Source organism: Gymnogyps californianus, chromosome 2, assembly GCF_018139145.2.
Source record: "Gymnogyps californianus isolate 813 chromosome 2, ASM1813914v2, whole genome shotgun sequence".
NCBI classification, from domain to species: domain Eukaryota; kingdom Metazoa; phylum Chordata; class Aves; order Accipitriformes; family Cathartidae; genus Gymnogyps; species Gymnogyps californianus.
Window position 1 is genome coordinate 165,357,480 of NC_059472.1, and position 22,615 is coordinate 165,380,094.

General features: G+C 45.6%; 1 protein-coding gene across 1 annotated transcript in view; it reads right to left on the minus strand.

Annotated features, from left to right (window-relative positions):
* WNT3A (Wnt family member 3A) overlaps positions 1 to 22,615 on the minus strand; it is an 86,786-nt gene that overhangs the window by 16,134 nt on the left and 48,037 nt on the right. The window contains exon 2 of the mRNA XM_050891848.1: positions 20,724 to 20,965. Coding sequence (XP_050747805.1) covers positions 20,724 to 20,965 — 242 coding nt within the window. The remainder of the gene's footprint in view (positions 1 to 20,723; positions 20,966 to 22,615) is intronic.

Sequence of the window (22,615 nt, forward strand, 5' to 3'; positions counted from 1 at the left end):
GTATGTCAATATTCTCCCTCGATTTTTTCCCACCAGAGCTCGGCAAGAAGAGCGGGGCTGCAGGGAGCGTGCACAATGAAAGCAGCCCAAGCTTTCACGAGGGACCCTTTTCGCTTTCGAAATCCACGTTAGCCTCTCCTAAAAGGTGTTCACACGAGCTGTGGTATGTTTCCACTGCAGCTCTCCACGTAATTGTAAGCTATCTGGGGCAAGGAGTGATTTTGTTATTATGTGCTTGTACAGTATTTAGCACAATGGGGCCCTGATCTCTGCTTGGGGCCTCAGAGTCTACTGTAATACAAATAATTAACCATAATAGAGCTGGGAAAATATCTTAATAAAACCATGGAATCAATTTGAGGCAATTAAGCAATTTTTCAGCTTGCAGAAGTTTTTGCTTTACAGGCTCAGTTTGGAGAAGGGAGGGGGTTTTGGGTGCTGGGGGAACTGCAGGGAACTGCTCACCCCCCTGCAGCAGACTTTGGCAATCTTTTTTTTTTTTTTTTTTCCCTGTGGGTTTCAGTTTCACCCAGTTGGGGAGGCAGAAAATTTTTACGCAGCTCCCAAAGCACAAAAGCCACTTTTTATAAATAGCTCATGAGAGGAAGCATGGTTTGGAGGCTGGATCTGTGGTTCCTGAGGGAGAAGGGGCTCAGTCCTAAACAGCATGACTTTCGAACAGCTCATCTGCCCTGCCTCTGCCCCAGTTGCCCACCTGTGAAACGGAGAGCAATCATTATCTTCCTCCTTTCTAATCTCAAGCACTTGAGGACACAGCTAGCTGCTAAAGCAATGGGGATTGCAGATCTATTTAGACAGAGAGGAATAAGAAAATTGCAAAGCCCTGGACACAGACTGGATGATTTACAAGCAATTATAAGTCAGCAGATAAGCTTTGGATGACAGATATTCTGATTATAGTTGAAGCTCTTGTATAATTTGCAAGCGGAAAAGGGAGCTAAATATATTGAACACTTGTCTGAAGTTGTATTCAGTTCTGTACTTGTCCATCACAGAGGGAGTGCACGTGAGGACACTACAGCAAGGAGCGCATCTTCTAAGGGCGGGCAAACTAACAAATCTACCGGCTCACCCAACCCAAACAGTAACGTCAAGAACTGAACTACACCACCCTTTTCTGAAGGAAATAGCTATACCGTCCATAAACACATCCGCTGGCCAAAGTGGGTGCAGACCCCGAACTTTGTCATGCATAGATCTTTTATGGCCAAGCCTTTGCAGGAATTCTTATGACCAACAGTCATGTTCTAAGAGGCATTCCCTTAAATCTTTCAGTCCTAGGAAGACACAATCAGAATAATCACAACAAAAAAAGTGAAAAAAATGAAGACATCCCTCCATAAACCATTGTGCATTGACAGTATGGCTAAGACAAGTCTGTGAACTGGCGATCAGCCTGGTGTTGGTCCCAGACATGGAGAAATGAGTCCTAGTGCTTAAAAATCGAAGAAAAGGATCTGCACCACAATGCTTTCAAAGTAGACCTCACCCTCTGCTGCATGTATGTCCTAATAACAGTTCGTTTTAGCTACCACAAAGAGTTAGCCTGTCATCCTGCGGGACTGAATAGGACAAAGAGCTTGAGTTCTTGGTGAATATAAGACCACAGAAATGAGATAAATGGAAGTTTTCCATCAGCTTCACTGTCAAATGATAGACAGGTGTTAAATAATAATAATATCAACAATAAAATAGCCATAACTTGTATCTGCTTGTGATTTAAAATGGTGAAGCTCTCACACACACAGTGTCTACCTTGCCCCCACCAGTGTGAATGGGCTACTTGTCGTGGACAACTGTCCACCCACGTGCCTGTGCCCACACTGGTGAAGCGGGTGACATGCAGTTCTCATCCTGTGGTGTGGGCAAGTGCCACACGCTCTTACTGCAGGGACGAGGAGCCAGCTCAAGGAGTGAGCTGTCTTCAACTGGAACATCCAGCCTGGGTTAGGAGAATGGTCTGGGTTTTCTGATGCCCACCAAGAAGCTCTTAGACATGATGATTTCTGTTCCTCACTGTCACACAGATTTTTGAACCAGTGACCCCAAAATAATTTCAAAATTGTGGATAGATGTTGTCAAGACTCAGTTCTCCTGCTGCTACATGATCCCTCCTATAATCAGAACTGCAGCACAGTTGTTGCAGCATGAGATAGCTACTTGACCTCAAAAAAAACCCCCAAAACCTGCTGCAGAAGCAAAGGATACCAAACACCTCCAGACAACTTTCTCAACCAGTCATCATTTGTATTCATAAGACAAGCCAATCTCATTAATCTTATGCTTACCTTATTTTGCCCAGGTTTCTTAAGCTCGAATAACGCCCACCTACCTAATTACAGAGATGCAGTTTTCTCACCCAGCCCCGTGCCATACACTCGTCAGCCCTCGTGGCGAGCGGAGCTGGAATTGTGCAGAGATGCTCTCTCCTATGGAGATGATCTCTTCCAGTCTGAACTGCACATGGGTTTTGCCCTCCCAGGCAAGGAAAACGGTGAGCACCTAGAATGTGAATAACCTCTAGGTAGGGATTGGAGTCTCTCTGAAGAGAGATGGGGGCTGTGGGTGAGTGGGAAGAAGAGGCAGGTGCTGTGGGTTTTGATCCAGCTTCGATCTCTGTCTCTGGGTTCACCCATTTTAAGCTAAATGATAACGTTTCCTTTGATGAAGCATTCCCTTCCTCAGGCTATATATCATTATGGTATTTTTGCTTCTTCTCTTTCACATTGTAAGGCTTTTCCAGAGCTTCGTCAACCTGATTGCAAGAAAACTTGCAATTCCAGCTTATAATTCTCATTCTTGCTGCTTTTAATTCACCAAATGCCTGTTTGCTCTTAAGTCAGCCCTGCCTTTGTATTTGACGACTGGACATGATGTTATTCCTGATTTTGCATCTGCTGTTCTGCTACAGGTTCTTAAAGAGCATCCACACCCCACGGCTATGGGTGTGTGCACTCCAGAGTTGGTGGGAACAACTCATGGCTCCTTATCCAGCATATTAACTTGGGGGGGAGGAAGGGTGATGACCTGTTCTGCCTACACTGTCTTCGGTGACTTTAGTGGGAGTGGAAGGCATTTGCCAAACTGCTGGAGGAACCCAGTACCTTAAGGGTTTACTGACAGTGCACATCGCTTTCATCCCTGCCTATCTGACAGCAACAAAATCAAAGCTACGCATCCTACAGTCTCTTGGGGTGGGAGCTGCTGAAGATTCCTCTCTTGCTGTTAAATGTAAACTCCCTTGGTGGCAACACTGCTGCTGCCCTATGTAATGAGTGGGGATAGATGATATGTGAAGTGCAGGAAAAAAAAAAAAGAACAACCAAGAACCCTTAGGAAATGTCTTTGAAAATCAGTTACTGAATAAATCGGGTAAAGTAAAAAATATATTTTGGCCATGAGCAGAACAACATGGGGCCTGATTCTCCTCTTGGCCTGCTATAAATCAGAATAACCTTTATCCAATTCAGTGGAAGTGGCAGAAAAGTTAACCCAGCGTAATTAGGGGCGCATCTTGGTATAGGAGAATTTTTTTCCTACAAAGATCTTACTTTTTCTAATGAGACACCTCACTTCTTGTTATTTTGTATGCAACTGATATCTGGATACACTAGCAGGCTCAGCCCCTGCTCCAGAAAACCTTAAAATCATAGATATCAGACTTGGACCTTGCACTCTTCTGCCCAAAGGCAGGATCCACTCTGCCTAAACTATCCCTGACAGATGTTTGTCTAACCTGTTCTCAAAAACCTCCCAGGTCGGAGCTCCCACCCCTTCCCCAGGCAATCTCTCCTCATGCTTCACTACCCTTACCGTTAGACCACTCTTCCTAAAGTCTAGCCCCAGTCCCCCAGCTGCGATTGAAGTGGATGTGAAGAACCTGTCAAATTAACCGGGGCAAACCAAAGGAGGAGGTGGAAGTGCAAGAAAGAGAGGAAAATGAAGTAACGCTGTGAAGCTGCATAGCAGATCAGTGGCAGAGCTGGGAATAGAGCTCAGGTCCCTTGACTCCATGACTTATACCTGCGTAAGTGAGGGAGCCCTTCCCTTATTAATCCCACTGGGTACCTTGCCTTTCTCCTGGCCTTTTTCTCTATGCTCCCTCTTCTCACTCGCTTCCATCCCTCATGTTAATTTCCCTTGCCTTTCAGCATCTCACATGTGCCCTCAGAGGGAGAGGCTGTTGTAACATACGCAGTCTTCGACTGATTCATCCCGTTGCTTATACATGACTAACACTCATGCTATTTGTCTAACTATTTCGATTGATGTACATTTAATATGTAAAAATTTAATTAAAGTGTTATTCATAAAAAAATATCTGGGCCAATTTAATATTTTTTTTTTAAATACCCAAAGGGAATATTTCAATTAGGGACTAAATGCCAGAAAACACTGTCAGATTTTTTCCCCCCATCTCTAATCAAAGCAGCAGGTTTTGATATTATAAATAAAAAGCCACCAAAACCACAACAATATTTACAGGAATTCGCTCTGCAGGTGCAGAGATCAATCCTGAGAGAAGCTGAGAACTTCCAGCTTTCGGTGGAAACCAGTGGAAGTTACTCTGAGCAGAAGCCAACTAAGTATCCAGAGCCAGCTCCTTACCTAGTGGATCTGTGCTAAGGCTCTGATTGGAGAATTTGCTGAATCTTTCTAATCAGCTTGGTCCTGCAACCTTTAATCATGCAAATGGCTCACGTCTTCAGTGCAGTTCCAGACTTGCCAGCAAAAGGCTTGCAGGACTGAGTATGGCAAGGGGAACTGGGATTTGTGCTGGCACAACAAAGTTTCTGACGGTTATGGGCCTGAAAATGCATCCCTCCAAATAGATGCTTCTCCCAAGTTAGCTGGGAGGAGTAAAAACTCTTGGGCTTGCATATTACATGGCCCAACAAGTCTCTTTAGTGGACAACGTCATTCAGGAGCTTAGCAGATATATTAGTATTTCCTGCTTCCATATAGGCAGGGATTACCAAAATGAAGGAGTTAGATGGAAATCACGGCCCAAAAAACCACAGCAAACATCTGACTTTGTTTATCTTAAGAGGACCAACTTGGTTTGGGTCTTGGGAAAAGGCTGAGATCAAATCACCCAGTCTTCAGTTTAGCATCATTCAGACCTGATTCACAACCTTGGTCAGAAAGTCTGGTCTCCAGCAATTTCAGGTAACTGTGTAATAGTGGTTCAGTTCAAAAGTCTGCCTGGGACAACTCCCCACAACAAGGCTGGGTGTGTTACGCACAGTGCGCAGTGGGTGGTATAACAGTGAGGACACAGAAGTCTTGGCGTGAATCAGAACGGGGTGCTACACCAGTCAGTGCTGATGGTGGCCCTTGGCCTCCCTACTCCTTCCCACCCTCCTGTTGTCCACCACAAGCCACAAAAACTTGTGCTCCCTAACACTCCCAGTGCTCCCTAACAAACTTAAGACTTTCAGCATGAAACAGCAAAGCCTCAAAAGCTTCATCTCAAAATGTTCAGTTACCCACATCCCAAGTGGACACCTCACCCCAAAACCTCAGCAGCTACATGGCTGACATCTGCCTACAGGTTTTTGAGACCTTTTCAAGGCTCTTCAAGACTTGTGAAAGTCTTGAAAGGCCTCACTGTCATTCCAGTGCAAAGGAGCTGCAGAAATCTCAGAATTTTCCTCAGACTGGAGTGCCTATTTCCTACCTACACCAAGAAAGTCACAGCTGCCATGCCAAAAACGAGGCCAATGGAAATGCTGTGCGTCACATGTAAGGAGCGGTCCCGGAACTCTCTAGCAGAAGGCTGTGGATGAGTCATGAGATTCATTCTTCAGGAAGATCTCCAAGCCCATTTAACCCAAGTCTTCATTTCAGGCATTTTTATGAGGTCGTTGCAAAGGCTCAGTCATTTATGTCTTCAGAGAGAGATAATAGGGTACCTGAAGCATGTGTTGGTACGTGATTTACCTCAATGGAGCAGTAGCCTTGCCGTGCACACGTAGGAGCTGTTAGATATGCTAATATGCGAACACAGGCCTCATCTTGAAATCTTAAGAAGGGATTAGAGCAGATGAGTCCTCATTTAGTTTTCCAGAACAGCGGCAGAGATAAATCTGACTGCTCCTTTGCAGGGTGTTAAAGGGGGATTTCCTGGTGGGTGGGTCTCCTCAGTGGGGTATTATTGTATTGACAGTGGGGCGGGAAGGAATGGATTAAGCAGCTGGCAATGGGATATGGAGTTTTTGCATGTGCTGACAAAGGATATAAGCTGGGGAGGGTGGAAAGCTGTCAGTGGGCTATAGGAAATGAGGTTTGGTTCCTGGCTTATTCCTGGAGACCACACTGTTGCTCTTGAGCTGAGCATTACTCTTTAGAAATCCAACCATGGCTCCCACACTGGGTATGTCACCAGTGACCGGCGATAGGGCTCAGGTGTTGTGGACACTGCCGGACCTCTGGTGTGGAAGGCAGTCAGCCAGTTGGAGCTGTTGAAGTTGGGTCACCCGTACGCTGCCCAATCCTATCCTGCAGTGGAGCAATGCCAATGCTGCTAAGAAATGTTATCTCCTGCCCATAAATCACTCCCAGGTCCCACCATCCTCTTGGCTTTCTTGAATATGTACAATTTTGCTGCTATGTTTCTTGGCTGTGGTGAAGTTTTTGGCATGCTTTTCTTCTAATCTGCATGTTTGGTCTTCTATTCTGGATAAGCATAGGCGCTATGGGCATCACCATCAACTTTGGTGCTAATTTTGGTGGAAGCCTGCAGAGAGTTCAGGAACTGAGAGCAGAGCTGAGCAAAGCAGAGCTCAAACAGGTTTCCACTTCACCCTGGAGATGTCATCTCGTTTAGAGAGGAGAGATTTTGGTGAGGAACTGCAGGGGTTCTTCAAATTTCAGGGCCTGTGTTTGCCCTTATTTTAATTGTAAGTGCAATATGCCAGTCTCTGAAGCTCAAAGTCCTGTTGAATAAATACATTTAACTTAAGAAGCAAAATGCCCATGATCTGCAGATTCCCACAGTCTCACAGAGCTGCTTAGAGATCAAGCACAGAAATGAAGAGCTCCCAGCTGGTAAGCCCTACGCAAAGAAGACGCATACTTCACGCAGGCTGGTTAACCTCAGTTGGCTAAGTTGGGTTAAGACAGTTTTTAAGGCAAGGCAGTTTGTGTATTAGTTCAGGTGAGTAGCTTAAGTTCAAGGCAAGTTTGGGTATTAGCTTGGGTGAGTAGCTTAAGTTCAAGCTGTTAGGGCAGGAGCGGCTTCCCAGCAGCTCCTGAATCACATGTGGCTCTCCAATGTTTTGCATATGGTTCTTTGCCCTGGCTATGGCGTTGTGGTTGGTTAGCAGTAGGGCTATGCTGCGTGCGGGCTAGAAGCCCAGTATCACTGGGCTGTATTACTCTGGGATGTGGCTTGCTTGCCCGGGCCAGCTCCAGAGGAGCCACTGTCATCCTCTGAGGTAGTCCTGGTACATTGCTACCGCGGACTTTCCAATGTACGTCACATGTGGCTCATAGAGTGAAGAAGATCCACCATCCCACGCTGAGGTTCGTCCCAAGCTGTCTGATCCCAGTGAGTACCAAGCTTAGCTCTTCTGTCATTTTAAGCCAGGCTAACTGGCTCCGTTGCCCAGTCTGAATTAAGAACACCCTTCTTCTTCTGGCAGGGTTGATGGAACCAAAGAAAAGTCTAAAACATCAGGAGGCACAAATCTCACAAAAGAAGGTGCAGCCCTGGATTAACAAACTAGCGGTCAGCTCCAAGCTTCTGAAATGTCAGAATACCCAGCCCTAGCTAGAAAAGCCTAATATACTTTCAGCTTTTTGTCAACCATGTTAGTGGTCAACCCCATAAAATAGGCAAATACGTGTAGTTAATAGAAGTACTACATAATAGTACTCTACAATAAATGTAGAGTGCTTGACGCAGTGACCTCACTGAGTTGCAACACCAGTGATTACAGCCTCTTTTCCAGTGGAACTATAACGCTGACACATATATTTTTAAATTGAATCTTTCCAATTCTGCAGATTTTGAATAACTCTTATTTTGTAGCCAGCACCAGTGTATGAGACTTGTTCCAGAGTTGTAATGGTGAGCATGGCTGTTCAAGCAGAGTTTCATCCATTTATAAAGTATCTACATGAAAAGTCAGGTTAAACATGGAGATATGTTTAGACTCCTTAAAAAACCCCAACAACTAAACCCACAAAACAAACACCTTTTTCAGTTTTCCTTCTCTGTTCTTTTTGAAAAAACACTGACATAAGTCAGGTTGGTTTAAAGGTTTCAGGGAAGTCACAGTAGCCTTTACATGAATAATGAACAAAAGTATTAATGACTGATGGGACAGGAATATTCTGAAGGTTAGTGGTTGGCTTTGGTTGAAGTGAGGAGGTTTTAGGGAGAGTTTTTAACTCTTGCATTTGATTATTCTTACATATTGATTTTTTGATATATTTACTGAAGCCTTGGGATAAACATTGGAAACACGGAACTGAAAACCAAGATGGTGCTTTTCTGCTGGCTGAGAAGTTCAAGGGCTTCAGTGTTCATCTGGCCTCTTGAGAACCAACACAAGAAGGCAAGACTCCATTGTCTTGCTCAGTGGAAGTATAAAGTATTTTATGATAAGACATTTGTGTCCTCTTCAACTCTTTCCTGGTCCATAGGGATCAATGACATGATATGGGAATGTGTTTGGACCAGGATCTTAATTAATAAAGCCATAATCAGAACTTTACAAAACCTATTGTTTGCCAGGGTCTTGCCTTCAGAAGCTCGCTAAGTCATTTCTGATGTGTTCAGGTGCAAGTGATGTGCACATTGACTTCTGATTGAGAAGACACTGTGCTCAGGCGAGCTAAATACAGAGAATATTCCTCATTTCAGATGCCGGGCACAGATGATACTTCAATTACAAATCTCACCAGAGCGCTGCTGTGCTAGGCACAGACTGAACATCTAACATAGACTGGCTGTGCTCCACAGAGCTCCCATCTACCTCTCTCAAGATACATCTATGTCTTCAAATTCATCCGTCAAGCAATCTATATCCGAAATGCAGTTAGGAAAGCAGACTGAAAATGTTGTCTGAACAGAAACATCTTTCTCCACCAAAACCAACACCACTAAAATACTTTTCTACCTTTTGTTTCTTCTCTAAGAAGAATCTGTGCAACTTCCTTTTGGAGCATCTTCATGACAGGACTCAGTGTTTGTAACAGGGGAGAATGAGTCATGGATTTGAGGCTTATCTGTTGCAGCTCTCATTTTATAGAGCTGTAAGGCTGCTTTATGAATTTAGAGGGGTCCTTAGGAGAGCACTGCTAATACCTCACTCTCAGTTAATCTGGATTTAGGCAGCCTGTAAGAATGATGGAGTTTGGAGAGTACGTCATGCCTAAGGCTAGTAAGGAGGGCCAAAAAATCAAATTACCATATTATGGGAAATTCTGTTTTGTTTTATTTTTAAGAGTTGAAATTCAGATGGAAAAATGTCAGAATTTTTTGTTTGACAAGATAAAATCGTTCAGCTTCAATAATATCAAAACACTCCAATATTCTATAAAATATTAAAGGTACAGCAGTGTGCTGCTTTGATAGTTTAATGACGTTCTATTTTGACATAAGATCACATTCAAAATAAAAAGAAGTAAAATGGCTTCTTTTCAAGAACTCAGATGAAACTATCTGAAATGTGCAAAACAAAACAAGAAAGCCAAAGCTGTGCTTTTTTGCCTTGAAATTGAGAGGGTCCTGCAAAACATCTCCATTTTGATGCAACTGCCTTTTCTGATGGAAAACTGGCCCAGAAAATAAACAAACACATTTTTGACAAGATATAATATCTCCTAGGCTGGATCCTGCGTGCCTAGCCTAAGGGGTCTCCAACTTTTTTATGGCTCCGGGTGAACAGAACTATCTCCGTGTGCCCTCCCCACCCATTCACACTCCCACAACATCCCTGTGGCAACAGCTTCCCTGGGAAAGTAGCGTGATTAGGAAAGGGTAAACCATAATTATTAGCTATCATTTAATGTGATTTAGCACCTGGAAATAATGGAGAGGAAATTGTGCCAGATGCTTAGTCAACAAACTGCAGCCTACCAGGAAGTGTTCCATGAAGCATTACTGCCCTGTCGATCAAACTTGAGAGCAACAATCGTAAGTAGGCCAATAAAACTACTTAAATTATGTTGCAAGAGCTGCAGGGCCCTACATATGACCTACTTTGGTATCACTCTCTTTGAAGTATCCAGTTGTTTCTGTGGTGCACTCCGTGGGAAACGGAGATGCAGAGGAAGGAGGACCTGCTCCACTGTCTCCATCACAGCCAAAAGCAGAGCCAGAACCAGAACCAGAACCTCTCTTTTCTGCCTTGCTCCCTGTCACTGGTCCAGGCTGGGTCTGGAGAAGCCAGCCAAATAACATGTATGCTTTGTAAACTGTTTTTCTTCTCTAGGAAGGGTGAGTTGAGTCAAGATGAAATAAAAAGTGAAACACACTCTCCATTCCTCCACCCATGACCTGTACCCACTCTTGAGTTCCACCTCAAGCCATGTGGACGGCTCTGTGTTTCCCAGGATCTGGTGGGCTCTCTGGCTTTCTGTCTGTGCTTTGCTGTCAAGTTTTAGGGTCACCTACAGCCAAAGCTCCAGAGCCTCCCTGAGGTTCACTGTGCTGCCTTCTACTTCCTAAAAAAGCCTGCCCAAACCGAAACAAAACCATGACAGTTTCCTTCAAGTCCTTCCCTAAAGCATATCCATACTGTGATGTATCTATAGCCCTCTTTTATGGGTCCATCTTAGTGATCTGCTGTAGGCAACACTCTCCAGAACCATCTCAGTGACCCATGGGAGCCCGTTGAAGGTGAGCAGGAGACAGTTCACCATGCACTTCCCTGCTTAATGTCTTGGGGTCTACTTCACACAGTCCTCAGCTACCTCGGCTTCACCCATCTCATGCCATTTTTCCAAAAAATGCCACTTCTGTGCAGCACCTCTGCCTACCCCGGAGCGGTGGAAGTCCCTACCTACTTCAGCTGGGTGCTGCCTCCCATGAAGCTCTCTGATTCTGTGATTTTGCATCTCCCAAGACTTTGGAACCCCCAAAAGCTTGCTTTCCTCTTACTCCTGCTTTGTCCTCACTGCTCAGCCTTAAGTCAGCTGTGGCCTAATCATTCCTATGAGCACATCGTTCACATGCACAACAGAAATCCAAATACAGTCATAACAATCCTTTTGAACCATTCCCTCTCCTGGTGGCTGGCCCCTGACTTTTTGTTAATCCTATGGATCTTCTTGGATGACCAGAGAGTCCTTCCTTTGAAGGAGGTGCTCCCTGAAAGATGGGGCTGAGGGAGCAAGGAACGAGAGATGTTGATCCATCAAGTCGCACGCTTCCTCCTGCAGCAGACCTTTGCAGGGAGCATGCTAACCTGTCTCCTGCCGAAAAGTGCCTCAACTGTCTGCTCTGTCTGCTCTGCAGGAGGCAGCCCCGTTCTCCTGCTGTGCAAGCCCATAGCACAGAAACAAGCATGCAGGGCGTCTTTATACGCCCTGTTTTTCCTCTTGCTGCCCTGTCATATCTGCTTGGGGAGGGATAGGAGGAAATTCTCTGCTTATTATTACAGGAATCCAACCAGATGATCCCACAGCCCCTTCTGGCCTTAAAATCCCCACGTCTATTCAGCACTGCCAGCTCATAACACATCTCACAGGGAAGAAAAGCCACATTCACAGGCTTGGATCCCTCTTTGTCAGAAGACTTTGCTTGTTTTGGCTGTTTGGTACATAGAAGCGCGGGCAGACACATGTCTAGCTCCTCAACTGGCGAAAACCACCCTTACGGACCCGAGGACAGTGCACCCCCGCTCAGGACCCATCCCATAGCCGTGCTTAGGGGTGAAACCCACCGCGTCCCCCTTCCCCCCAGCGCCCCGAATGAAGGCGACCAAGCCTCTGCTGTCCCCGTTTCCCTCCCTGGCTCCCGTCCATGCGTGTGTGTGTTTGTGCCGCCTGTTGTGCGCCAAGGGCCCATTTGGGGCCGGGATTCTCCCGGGACAAAGGGATGTTAATCAGCTCCCTCTACTGTTCCCTTTTGTCTAGGACTAGCTCCCACGCTTGGACTTGGCACTCTGGGATGCGGCAGAGGGAGCTCCTTGTTGCAACCAGCCTGAGCCCAGTTGGGGAATGCAATGTACCCAGCAGGGAAAGGGGAGGAAGGGGAGGGGAGGGGGAAGGAAATAAATCTATAACTCCGCGCAGCCCGCTCCCTGCCAGCCCGTCGCATTGTGCACGCCGCCCGAGGCAGAAGTTTCCAGCGCCTCCCGCTGCCGGGAGAAACGCCACTGGTTTTGTAGCCACGGGCTGTCTTGTTCCTTCTCCCCTCCCTGATCCCCCGTCTAATGTTTTAGTCGCTAGAAAAATCTCCATGTCAGGGTTGACAGATGAGGGTTGGTGCAGTGGGAGGTAGAGGGAGCACAGAAAGCAAACAGGATCGGCTCCTGGCACTGCTGCCATTTCCTTTTCACCATCACTGCTCTCCCGGGTTTGCAGCCTGCGTCTGGGTGTTGGCTGTTTACAGCTGTTTACATGGGCTGTCTCATCTCCAGAGAACTGTACAGATGCACAAGAGCCAGATCTTTATCCCGGGATCACTTTGCAGGTGGAAAGGGTGATGAGGTCAGGGCCTCTCACTAAGAAACCCAGAAAACACTTGAGCCCACCAAACCCACGCCATGCGCAGCCTCCAGTTGCTTTGGGGATGGAGAGGCAAATGCAGCCTGATGTGATGCTAACCATCGTGTTCTGGGTGCTATCCGACTGTACCAGGGGGCTGCGCAGTGCTTGCCCTTGAACACCTCTGAAGTCACAAGAGGCTGAAGTGACCCCTTCTGATGGTGACCTGGCCCTCCCAGCAGCTCCAGCAGTAAGAGAAGGAGCTCCTCTACCACCTCATTGGTATCGTGCTCCCAAAGGCTGAGGGACTAACACGTTGGCAACTTTCCTCAGCATCTCTGTTTGCTGCCGTTGCAACTCGCAGCTCTTGCCAAGGCTCAGTGGAAGCTGCTAATCTCCCAGTACTGATGTGGGCTACAAACCAGAGATGTGGCTACAGCTCATCTAGACCTCCCTAAACTGCATTTCCCCCTCCGATGCTGCTGCCTGTACTGAGTTAGCTACATAAAAGCCAGTTCAGAAATGCTGCAACCATGAATATGGGCTGTTCTGTACCTGTGGGCTGGAACGTGGACTCAGGCAGTGCAGAGATATGCTGGCACTTTACAACTGTCTCATCCCCTGCAGTAATCCCCAGCTCAAAGCTCAGTTTACACTGACACTAAACATAACTGATGCTTCTGTCTTGAGCCAGGATCTGCCAGTCTTTTTCTCAGCAGCATTGGCAAATCTCTGCCCTACAGTATTTATGCATCTTGACGGCTGAGCGGAGCTTGCATAGTCACATTTTCAATCCTGATCCTTCCAGTTTCCTTCCCCATAGTTACAGGGTAGAGTTTGTAGATCTCCGTTGTTGATACCAGGGCAGCTGCCCAAATTGCCATTAGCGGAGAGGTAGACGGGGTGTGGTTGGAAATCAGATCCTCTTGGGAAGAGTTTCATGAGAGAGCAGAGAGTACCTCCTACATGTAACTAACCTCCTGGATGGATCAGTATCTTGTGGCTTTCTGCTCATACCTTACTTTATTGCAGAAGTGGAGAAGTCTGATCTAGAGCAGGGAAAGGGGGGGGGAAGGATTTGGCACAGAGACAACTGAGATGCCAGAATGCCATCAGGAAAATATGATGAGGTCTGCTAAACATATTAATTTTAAATCATGCAAGACATTATGAGATGGTGTTATGCCTGAAGTAGCAAGGGGCTGCCTGTATTCAGTGGTCCAGGAGATCCTTTTCAGTGCCATGCTCTTGCATTAGTAAAATGGCCTCTCCAACAGAGGCTGGATGTCAGGACTGCTTTCTAACAGGAGAAAGACAGACGGGGGGGGTGGGAACTATTTGCCCCCAAGCCGGGCCTCTAAGAAGTATACATGGAAGTCTGAGCCTGTAGCCCTAGGCTCCCTCTATAGTCAATGGAGAGAAATAAACATCTTGGTATGATTCATGTTATCCTGAGATAGGTGTCTAAGATAGGTCAGATGAATTGCTCTCTGGAGATGCCGATTGCTCTCCACTGACTACAAAGGGAGCCTGGGGTGACTAGCTCAGACTTTGACATCTAACTTTGGTAGATGAGATCAGGCCTATCAGCGAGCCTGCGGAGTGATATTGTTACGACACAGCAAGAAAAAAATACGGAGGAGACTTGTGTCTCCAAGGTATTATAACTGAATTGAAAAGTCTTGATCTGTTCTTGCTAAACCCGGGGAAAAACACACATGGATTTCATTAGACACAAGATGAACTTTCTCATCCATAGTAGTAACAGGGACAAAAGAGTCGACCTATGAACACGGCTACGTTTTGGCTTTCTTGAGAGAGACAAGACATGGGACTTATCCCCAAAAGGTCTCGAGTCCAAAATAAGCCTAGCTGCAAAATAAGCCTAGTCCAAAATAAGCCTAGCTGCAAAGGTAACAGTGCCCAGCATCCCATATGAAACTGGATGTGACTTGAATCCCACATCTCATGAGCTAGACAAATGCCTGCTCTGCTCTTCATGTGGTCCCTGGGAGCAGGAGTCTTCTCATCAAGAGCCGGTCTCCCTGGATTCCCTCAGTGATTGATGGAGAGATGTAGAAACTTCAGGTTGTGAATAATTTAATCCTAACTGTCTAGAATACATCAGAGGAATCATGCCCCAGAGGACTCCAGCATCAAATGGAACTCCCTCGACCTGTCTCGCTGTCTGACATCATGGACCCAAACTTTTGCTGACCGACTGCTCTTCTGCAGGCCTCAATTTTAATTTTTTATAAAATGTAATTAGCAAAGAAAACGCTCTGTTCTAGAAGAGTTACTCTGAATCTAGCAAAGAAAAATATAGTGGCTGGTTGTCAACACCAGAGCCATGTCACATTAGAAATGAGACTTGTAAAAGGGGAGGTAGATAAATTGTCTACCTCTTGGTGGTATGTCAAGGCAAGATGTCCTCTGGGAACAGATGTCATAGTCAAATCCAGATTTTGGTTTCATTCCACAAGTCTTGAGGTGAAATTCTCCAGTCTGCATCATGCAAGAAGTCTGCTTGGATAATCTGACAGTCCTGACAGGCTACAAACACGCAGTGTGCACACTACTGCGGGAAGGCAACAGGCATTTGAGATGCAGAGATCCCATATCTCTACCAATAACACACTATTATTGCTGCCCCTTTCCATTGCCAAGTGGCCTTCAAAGAGACTACTTGGTGTCATTTTCTGAAGGACACTCTGCCATGTCTATAAGACAGCGTCATCTGCAGGAACATCATGAGTGAAGGTAATAGAAATTCTTTAGGCTTCATGGTCTCCCTGGATAAGATGACAGGGAGATACCACCCCATCCCATCCCACCTTGATGTGAGTTGGAAGTGCTGAAAGGCAAGACATGTACCCAGTTTAATAATAAATTAATCAAGTGGTCTCGAATACTCCGTATTTCATTCCATGCTCATTCTGGTAACTGCACAAACAGGAGCTGTTTCGAAAAGGACATCTCTTTGCTGGACAGGAACGGGGTTAACCCAGTGGGGCACGAACAGTGGGTCACTCCACCGCTTTTGTGGCTCTTGTCATTTGCCTTCTAGCAGGGGCGACAGCCAACAATTATTTCCGGAATGAATTTATGCCTCCAAGCCTCCGCATCACCCATTAGGCTCTCATTTGTCCAGTGGGGAATTTGATATATGTCCTCGGAGGGCACATTCGACGGGCGCAGACACTTGACAAAGCAACAGGATGCGCACACACCCGCCCCGGCTCGATCAAACCCCCTTGCACGCCAGCAAACGCCCCGATGCACAAAAAGGGACGGTGCGGCTTCCCAAGGTTGCATGAGTGTTAAACTCTAATAAACAAGCCCCATCGGCGAAAGCTGAAAGAATCCGAGCCCTTCCCAACAAAGCATTTAATCCAGTTTGGCGTAACCTTTGACATTATTAGGGATCGCAGTGACCCTAATCCAATCAGATTGATTAACTAAAGCGGAGACCCCATAAGCTGACCCCCCTCTGGCCTCTGCTATTTAGTCCTGACCAAACAGTGGGAGAGACGTGCTGTATTTACACCACAATGGGTCCGCGCTGAGAACCTGTTTCATTACAGAGCGACTTAAACTCCCATTACTCCATCAATGTATCATTCTTCAATAGTTCATTAAAAGCTGCTCCTCCACAATAACTATTAACCATTTCTCAGTCCAGCTGGCAGGTTTAAAGCCCCAGCCCGTCTTTAGCAGAAGGAGGTGGGAGTGAGTGAAAGAAATAGATAGACAAGGGCTCCCTTTTTAAATTTAAACTAACAGGGGGCTTAAATAGTTTGAGGTAATTTACTTTTATTGAATGCGGGGAGGAGAGGGAGGAAACTTTTATTTTGACTTAATTACGTGCTGAGGTCCTTTAAAGAGACAGGGCCATGATAAGCATTTATTATATTACTTGTCTTGAGATTGGTTCATATTTCTGCTCAGAGGAGTTTCAAAGAGAGCTCGTATGGCGTTGAGAGACTATAAAATACACCACAACTTAAACATGAACAGTGTCTTCAGTCCACAAAGGCTAAAACTAGGGTGAAGGACACAATTCCCAATATACGGCACTTAAGTTTGAGATGGAAAATGCCTGTTAGGTTGCACTGTTCACTTTCCGTTGTCAGTGACGGCATGTCCCTCTACTACATCCTCCAAAGTTTTATCCTGTATATTTTTAAAGGCAATGCAAAAATCTTCCCTTGTCCTTGGGAAACTGAAAGATGCGGCAACTGCCTTATGAACTGCCAAACCTCTCAGGTAAGTGGCTGGGCATGAGCTGTGGCTAAGGTGATCACTTAAGCTCATGTGGCTATGGCCATGTTCTGCTCCACTGCTTCACACAATACAAGTGAAGAAACAAAAGAGAACATTTTTTTTCCTTTAGAAATTACTCTGTTAGAAAAGTTCAAGTGAGGGGTTCTTTCTGTTAGAAAAGTTCAAGTGAGGGGTTCTTTCTGTTAGAAAAGTTCAAGTGAGGGGTTCTTTCTGCTGTCCAGTAGTTGAGATTTGAAATTCTGGGAGACTAGAAATTACATGAACTGTAGCCTCTTATATATGACTGATAAACAGATGATAGGTAGGTTTAGGTAGAGGGAAAGAGATCAGGCTCACTTCTTTTCCTATATAGGCATCCTGTTCTTTGCATTCCCGATAGTCTAGGGTACCCGAGACACCTATTTCCTAGTGCTTTGCAAGAAAGACCCAACAGTGGCACCTATCTGCATGTTTCTCCATGGAGCTGCGCAGCTGCTCGTACGCTCCCAAGACCACAAAGGAGGAGAAAAACTCTCTTCCAACAGCCCGTAGCAATTTCACCTCCTGCTAATGCCTGTATCCTTCCCCATGCGGGTAGCACAGCTTAGCAAGGAAGGTGACTTTGTTCCCTTTGAATAGGGAACATTTATTCCACAGCCAAGGACCTGGAAAACAGAGTAATCAAATAGCTGGATGGGATGGGGGATTTCTGCTCTTCATGTGTCCTGAGTGACATACGAAGAGCTAGAGGGACATAGGGCCAAGCCTGTCAAGTATTGCCTCCAAATAGCAGGGGGTCTGGATCCCCTGAACATCACCATTCCCTTGTAGCTGAGCTCATGAATACCATTGCTGTTTAGTATGTAATTCATTAGGCCTGGCTATGGAAATGTTAAAAAAAAAAAAAAAAACATAAATACAGTTGTAGTTAAAACATGTGGGATTTCTTTCCATAAACAAGCTGATGGGGAAAAAGAGTCCAGTTTTAGACGAGATATCAGAATATGGCTTTTAACAGGACCAGAGTCTGGTGACAGTTTGGCACTGCTGAATCACAGCTCAGGCCTAGCCCTGAATTAGCAATGAGATACCAAAGCAGCAAGGGCAGCCCAGACAGTGAGGCAGCCTCAGTGAGATTTGGGCCTCGAAAGTATTTCCTGAAGGCATTAAAATCGGTCCTTTTCAATGAAAGAATTGCAGATAGTCGTGTGAGGCAAAAGGGAGTTCTTTAGTGACTACACTGGTTTATGCTGAGGGAGGATGGGGTCCTTATTGACTCAAACGAGAAGCTACAGTTAGATCTCGGGAGACTTAAAATCCAAGCTGCAAGATAGAGTTTTGCTTGCTTACTTTCTTTCTCTCCTTTTCTCCTTCTCTCTTTCTGGGTAGGAGCTCAAATATGTTCCTACCCTGGGGGATCTGCCGCACAAGAATGCGACTGAGCTGTTTTTTTTCTCCCCCCTCCTGCTGTAGGTGAAGCAAAACTGAAGGGTGGTTTGATTCTCCCTCAAGGAACAACATTCTTCAGTTATGAAATCGTCCCAGCCTTCTTTCCCTCCCTGAGCCCAGCTACCAAAAGCCTGCGGTCTCAAGCAGGGACAGACCCTTCATGTCGACACTGTTGTGAGATAAGAGCGTTTGGCAGCTTGTGGGATTGGGGTTCCTTCGGTCATCAAGGAGGTGAGGATCGCTTTCCTCGTGCACAGGGTGTAATTGCTAGAGGAGATGTGGAGCGTCTAATCCGAGACCGTCTGGGAGCACGAGGTGCTCCATGTGCCCTTGAGGACATCCAGCCTTCTGACGAGGCAAAGAGATCGGGTTATCTGCTTCACTTACTGCCCGTGCCCAGTGAATGATCTTGGGCAAGTCATGTTGGGTTTGTGTGTATGGGAAAAATATTTAGTTTGGCTGTGCTGGCCTAATTCAACTGCTATAGTCACCCAGGAGTGCTGTACCCAGAATGAGTGCTTTAATTGCGTGCAAAACATTGTGGTATGACACGCTGATATGGGCTTAAGTGCACCACACTGCAGATCTTACAGGCATAATTATTTTGGGACGAACTCTCACCGCTAAACCCGAATAGTGACACCGGCATTAATACGGTGCCTCAGCTCCCCAGCTCTAACGGGATAACCCCACCGGCTGAAACTACCCATTCTCCTGCCCGGAGCACGTAAAACTCCTGTTCTGGCTGGTGGAGGCCCTGCCACGGTACAAATCAAGGCTTTGCTCTCTCTTGGGTGCCCTATTTTTCAAAATTCACACAAGAGGAAATGCTCAAGTCTCTTTGAGTAATGCAGCAGGGGAAAAACAAACGAAACCCCGATCTCCAGATGGCAAGCATTGGAAGAACATGTCCCAGGGTGGGTGTAGATCAGCTGCATACACCAACTCAGGAGATTCCCTGAAACTATCCCAGATGCTCCCTCATCTCTTATATGAGGTCAAACGGTGCTACTCCACTATTCCAGACAAAGTAATTCCATCTCTCAGACTGCCAGGAACCTGTAACTGTTAATCTTTTGCAAAATCAAGAAAGAAAGAAAGAAAAGAGGATTTCCAAGCCTCTTCTGCTGGTGCTCTCCTAAGAGAAAGCAGCCATATTCCTGCACAGCTCTGCACAGGGCACCTGGACTTACCATCTGGGCGGGAAACAAATGCAAAGTGAGTCTGCCTCTTGGATGAACCCCTTTGTTCTAAAGGGGAAGGCAGAGCTTGACCCAGACTTACTGAGACCGGCAGGAGCAGGCTGGACTTTAAAAGGCATACTACAAGGGCAAAGAAGGATAAAACAGTTCTTACGGGTTAAAATAAGCTCCTGCTTATAGGGGAAAAGACCAGATACTCAGACTTAGCCAAGTGCTTAAATCCCACTGCATTCAACAACTTAGGGCAAAAAATTTCTAAGAGCTCCCACTTATATCAATGGGTGCTGTGTCAGAATTAGTTGCCTGAATTAACACCCTGTCTTAATTTGCCACGTTCGTAACCAATGAAAGCAGAACCATTAATTGATGGTGATTTCCTCAGGGCTTTGATCTTCATTGTATCCCATTACGCTATGAAAACTGATGTTAGCTGAGAAGTCCAGCCCCTCGGAACCATCCCCAACAGCCCATCATTTCCCCTCTGCGATCATTGAGAGAGCTGAAAATGCGGCATGAAATGCCGTGGGGTCAGAAAAGGAGTCAGACGTCCAGCTTGACCACTGAAAACACAATAATCCTTTGTGTTCCTTCCAAGGATCATAGGATCATAGGATAATTCATGTTGAAAGGGACCCTGGGAGGTTTCTAGTCCAACCTCCTGCTCCAAGCAGGGTCAGAGATGACTCCAGTCTCTGTGCACTGCCAAATGGGGCACTTCTCAGTTCTCTGGGTCACCTATAAAATCCCAGTAGAGGTTTGAGGTAGAAATAGCGGTTACCTGTGACTGGATGTTGGCTGTACAATGGAGGTGGTGGGTAACCACCCTCCTTACATTGGGGAGGCACATGTGAACTTGCTATCCCTATGAGAAAGCTTAATTATCTTCTTATCTCTACAAAAGACCTTCTAGGTCAGGTTTGAACTGCTTGGATGGGGTCCTGGGCCAACAAAATTTTCCCTGCCTGTGTCACATGTCTCCTTTATCAAGCTCGAGTCCTGTCTCCAGCAGCCCATTTTACATGACACTTTATCAGAAGCAAATGAGTTCACAGTAGGTTTCTCATGATCTCTGCTTCTACTCCACTATGGATATTGCTGTCGCCAAACTCGTAGCACTACACTTACCTTTATCTAGCACGGGCCCAAAGATGGCTAAGCTGTCATTGACGGTCGTGCAATTCCACCTCCTCCCTCGAAATTGGTGTTGGCATTCCTGGATCCCAATCTTTACCCCTTCTGCTACACTGGGCATGATCTCCACGTAGTTCCGACAGAAGCGTAGCTGCTTGGGTACCAGTCCTGGGATGCTCCCGCAGAGGATGGGCTGAGTCCCCAGCGAGGAATACTGGTGACCAATTGCCAAGGACCTGGAAAAAAACCCAAGGAAAAAGAGATGCTGTCAGGCTGGCTTTCACCTTTGTACTTGGATGACAACAATGGGGACAGAAAATCAACATCTTCAGTTCCTCTGCATTCCCCTCTCCAGAAAACGTCCTTTCCACCTTTCCACTGTCATCCCTCTCCAAAACAACATCATCTCTCTCCTGAAGTTCCCTACAGGCCCAACAAGGCAAACAACTCTACCTTTAATATCTTCCTTCCCTTTTCTTCATCCTCTCAAAGCCTTAATCCATCATTGTGCTGCTTCTTCCCAAAGATGCTCAGCTTATACAGCTAGTTTCCTTTGCAACCAGAGAGTCAAACCTGTATTTCTTTCTTTGAAAGGCAAGCACACCTATACAAGAGCAGGTAGGTTTTGTAGGAAATTTTGGCAGCTGAGGAAGCCCAGGGATTAGACAGTCAAAAGCACTTTCAGAGCTACACAAAGTAACAACACCAACAGTAGAAGGCACCGTGCTCCAAGTCTTTGGAAGGGGAACACCAAAAATTGATGACCATCACACAATTCAACAGTGTGCTCTATATAGTTGAACTTTACCAGGTAACTTCCATGCACTGAAACTGACCCTGAAGACTCAAGCAGTTTGGACCTTGAGAATTTAAAAACCCCAACTCTGAGCTAAATGCTGCAGGAGTGCTCCGTAAAATCACTACCATAAGCAGTTAAATTTCCTGTGCTATAGAGGAAAGGGGATGGAAGTGTAGTCCTGTTAGAATAGAAACAACCTGGGGAAAAAGTCTTCTATGGCTTAATATGGGTCCAATATCAATGCTATTCTCCTGCGTGAACAACGGTACTCATGTTACTGGAAACATTCATGCATAGGTGCATGCAAGTTGGGAGCCATGCCTGGCATATTGGTAACATCCCTGAAAGTATGGTCTAGAAAAGATTTTCTACTGTTTAGCAAAGCATTTCCACACCTGCTTGATCCAAGCATGTGCTTTGCAAAGCTTAATACTGGGGCTTTCTAATCAGGTTGAAGTGTTTTAAAAATAAATTACTAAAATGGCTGCCAGTGTCCTTCTGGATATTCGTTTAGCGCATTTTCTCTTTACTTTCACACCAGTTTCAATTTGGGAATTTTCAAAAGTAGGGCTGTATTTTCACAAAACAATGCCAGCTTTGCCGTACTGTCACAAGGACATGGTGAGCTTGCTTTGACCATCAACCTGTGAATTGCTTTGGTTAAAGTGAGGAGAGAGAAATAAATAAATAAAAAAAAAGAACAACACAAGAAACCAACAAAACTTGAGTGCAAATTCTGTGCTCAGCCACATGGAAGTCTGTTGAAAGGAGTGTCCATGAACCATTATGTTGGTTGAAGCCTTAGAGACAAACAAGTCAGCTATGCAGAGAGATCAGCAGATATGTAGCTAATTAGATAGATTTTTAAAGTGTTTTTACTGGTGCTTCTAATAATAACCTTGATTACTAAAACTGAAGGGATTTTTAGAGTATAATTTCCTTTTCTTCTAATTAATTCTCTTGATTGACTTTTCTGCGCAGAATGAATGACAAACAGAAACCTGCCTGGGCAGTATGTATTTCTGTTTACATTCATTTTTACTATGTGGTTTTCATTTGGGAACAGCCTGGTGTCTTTGAATTATCA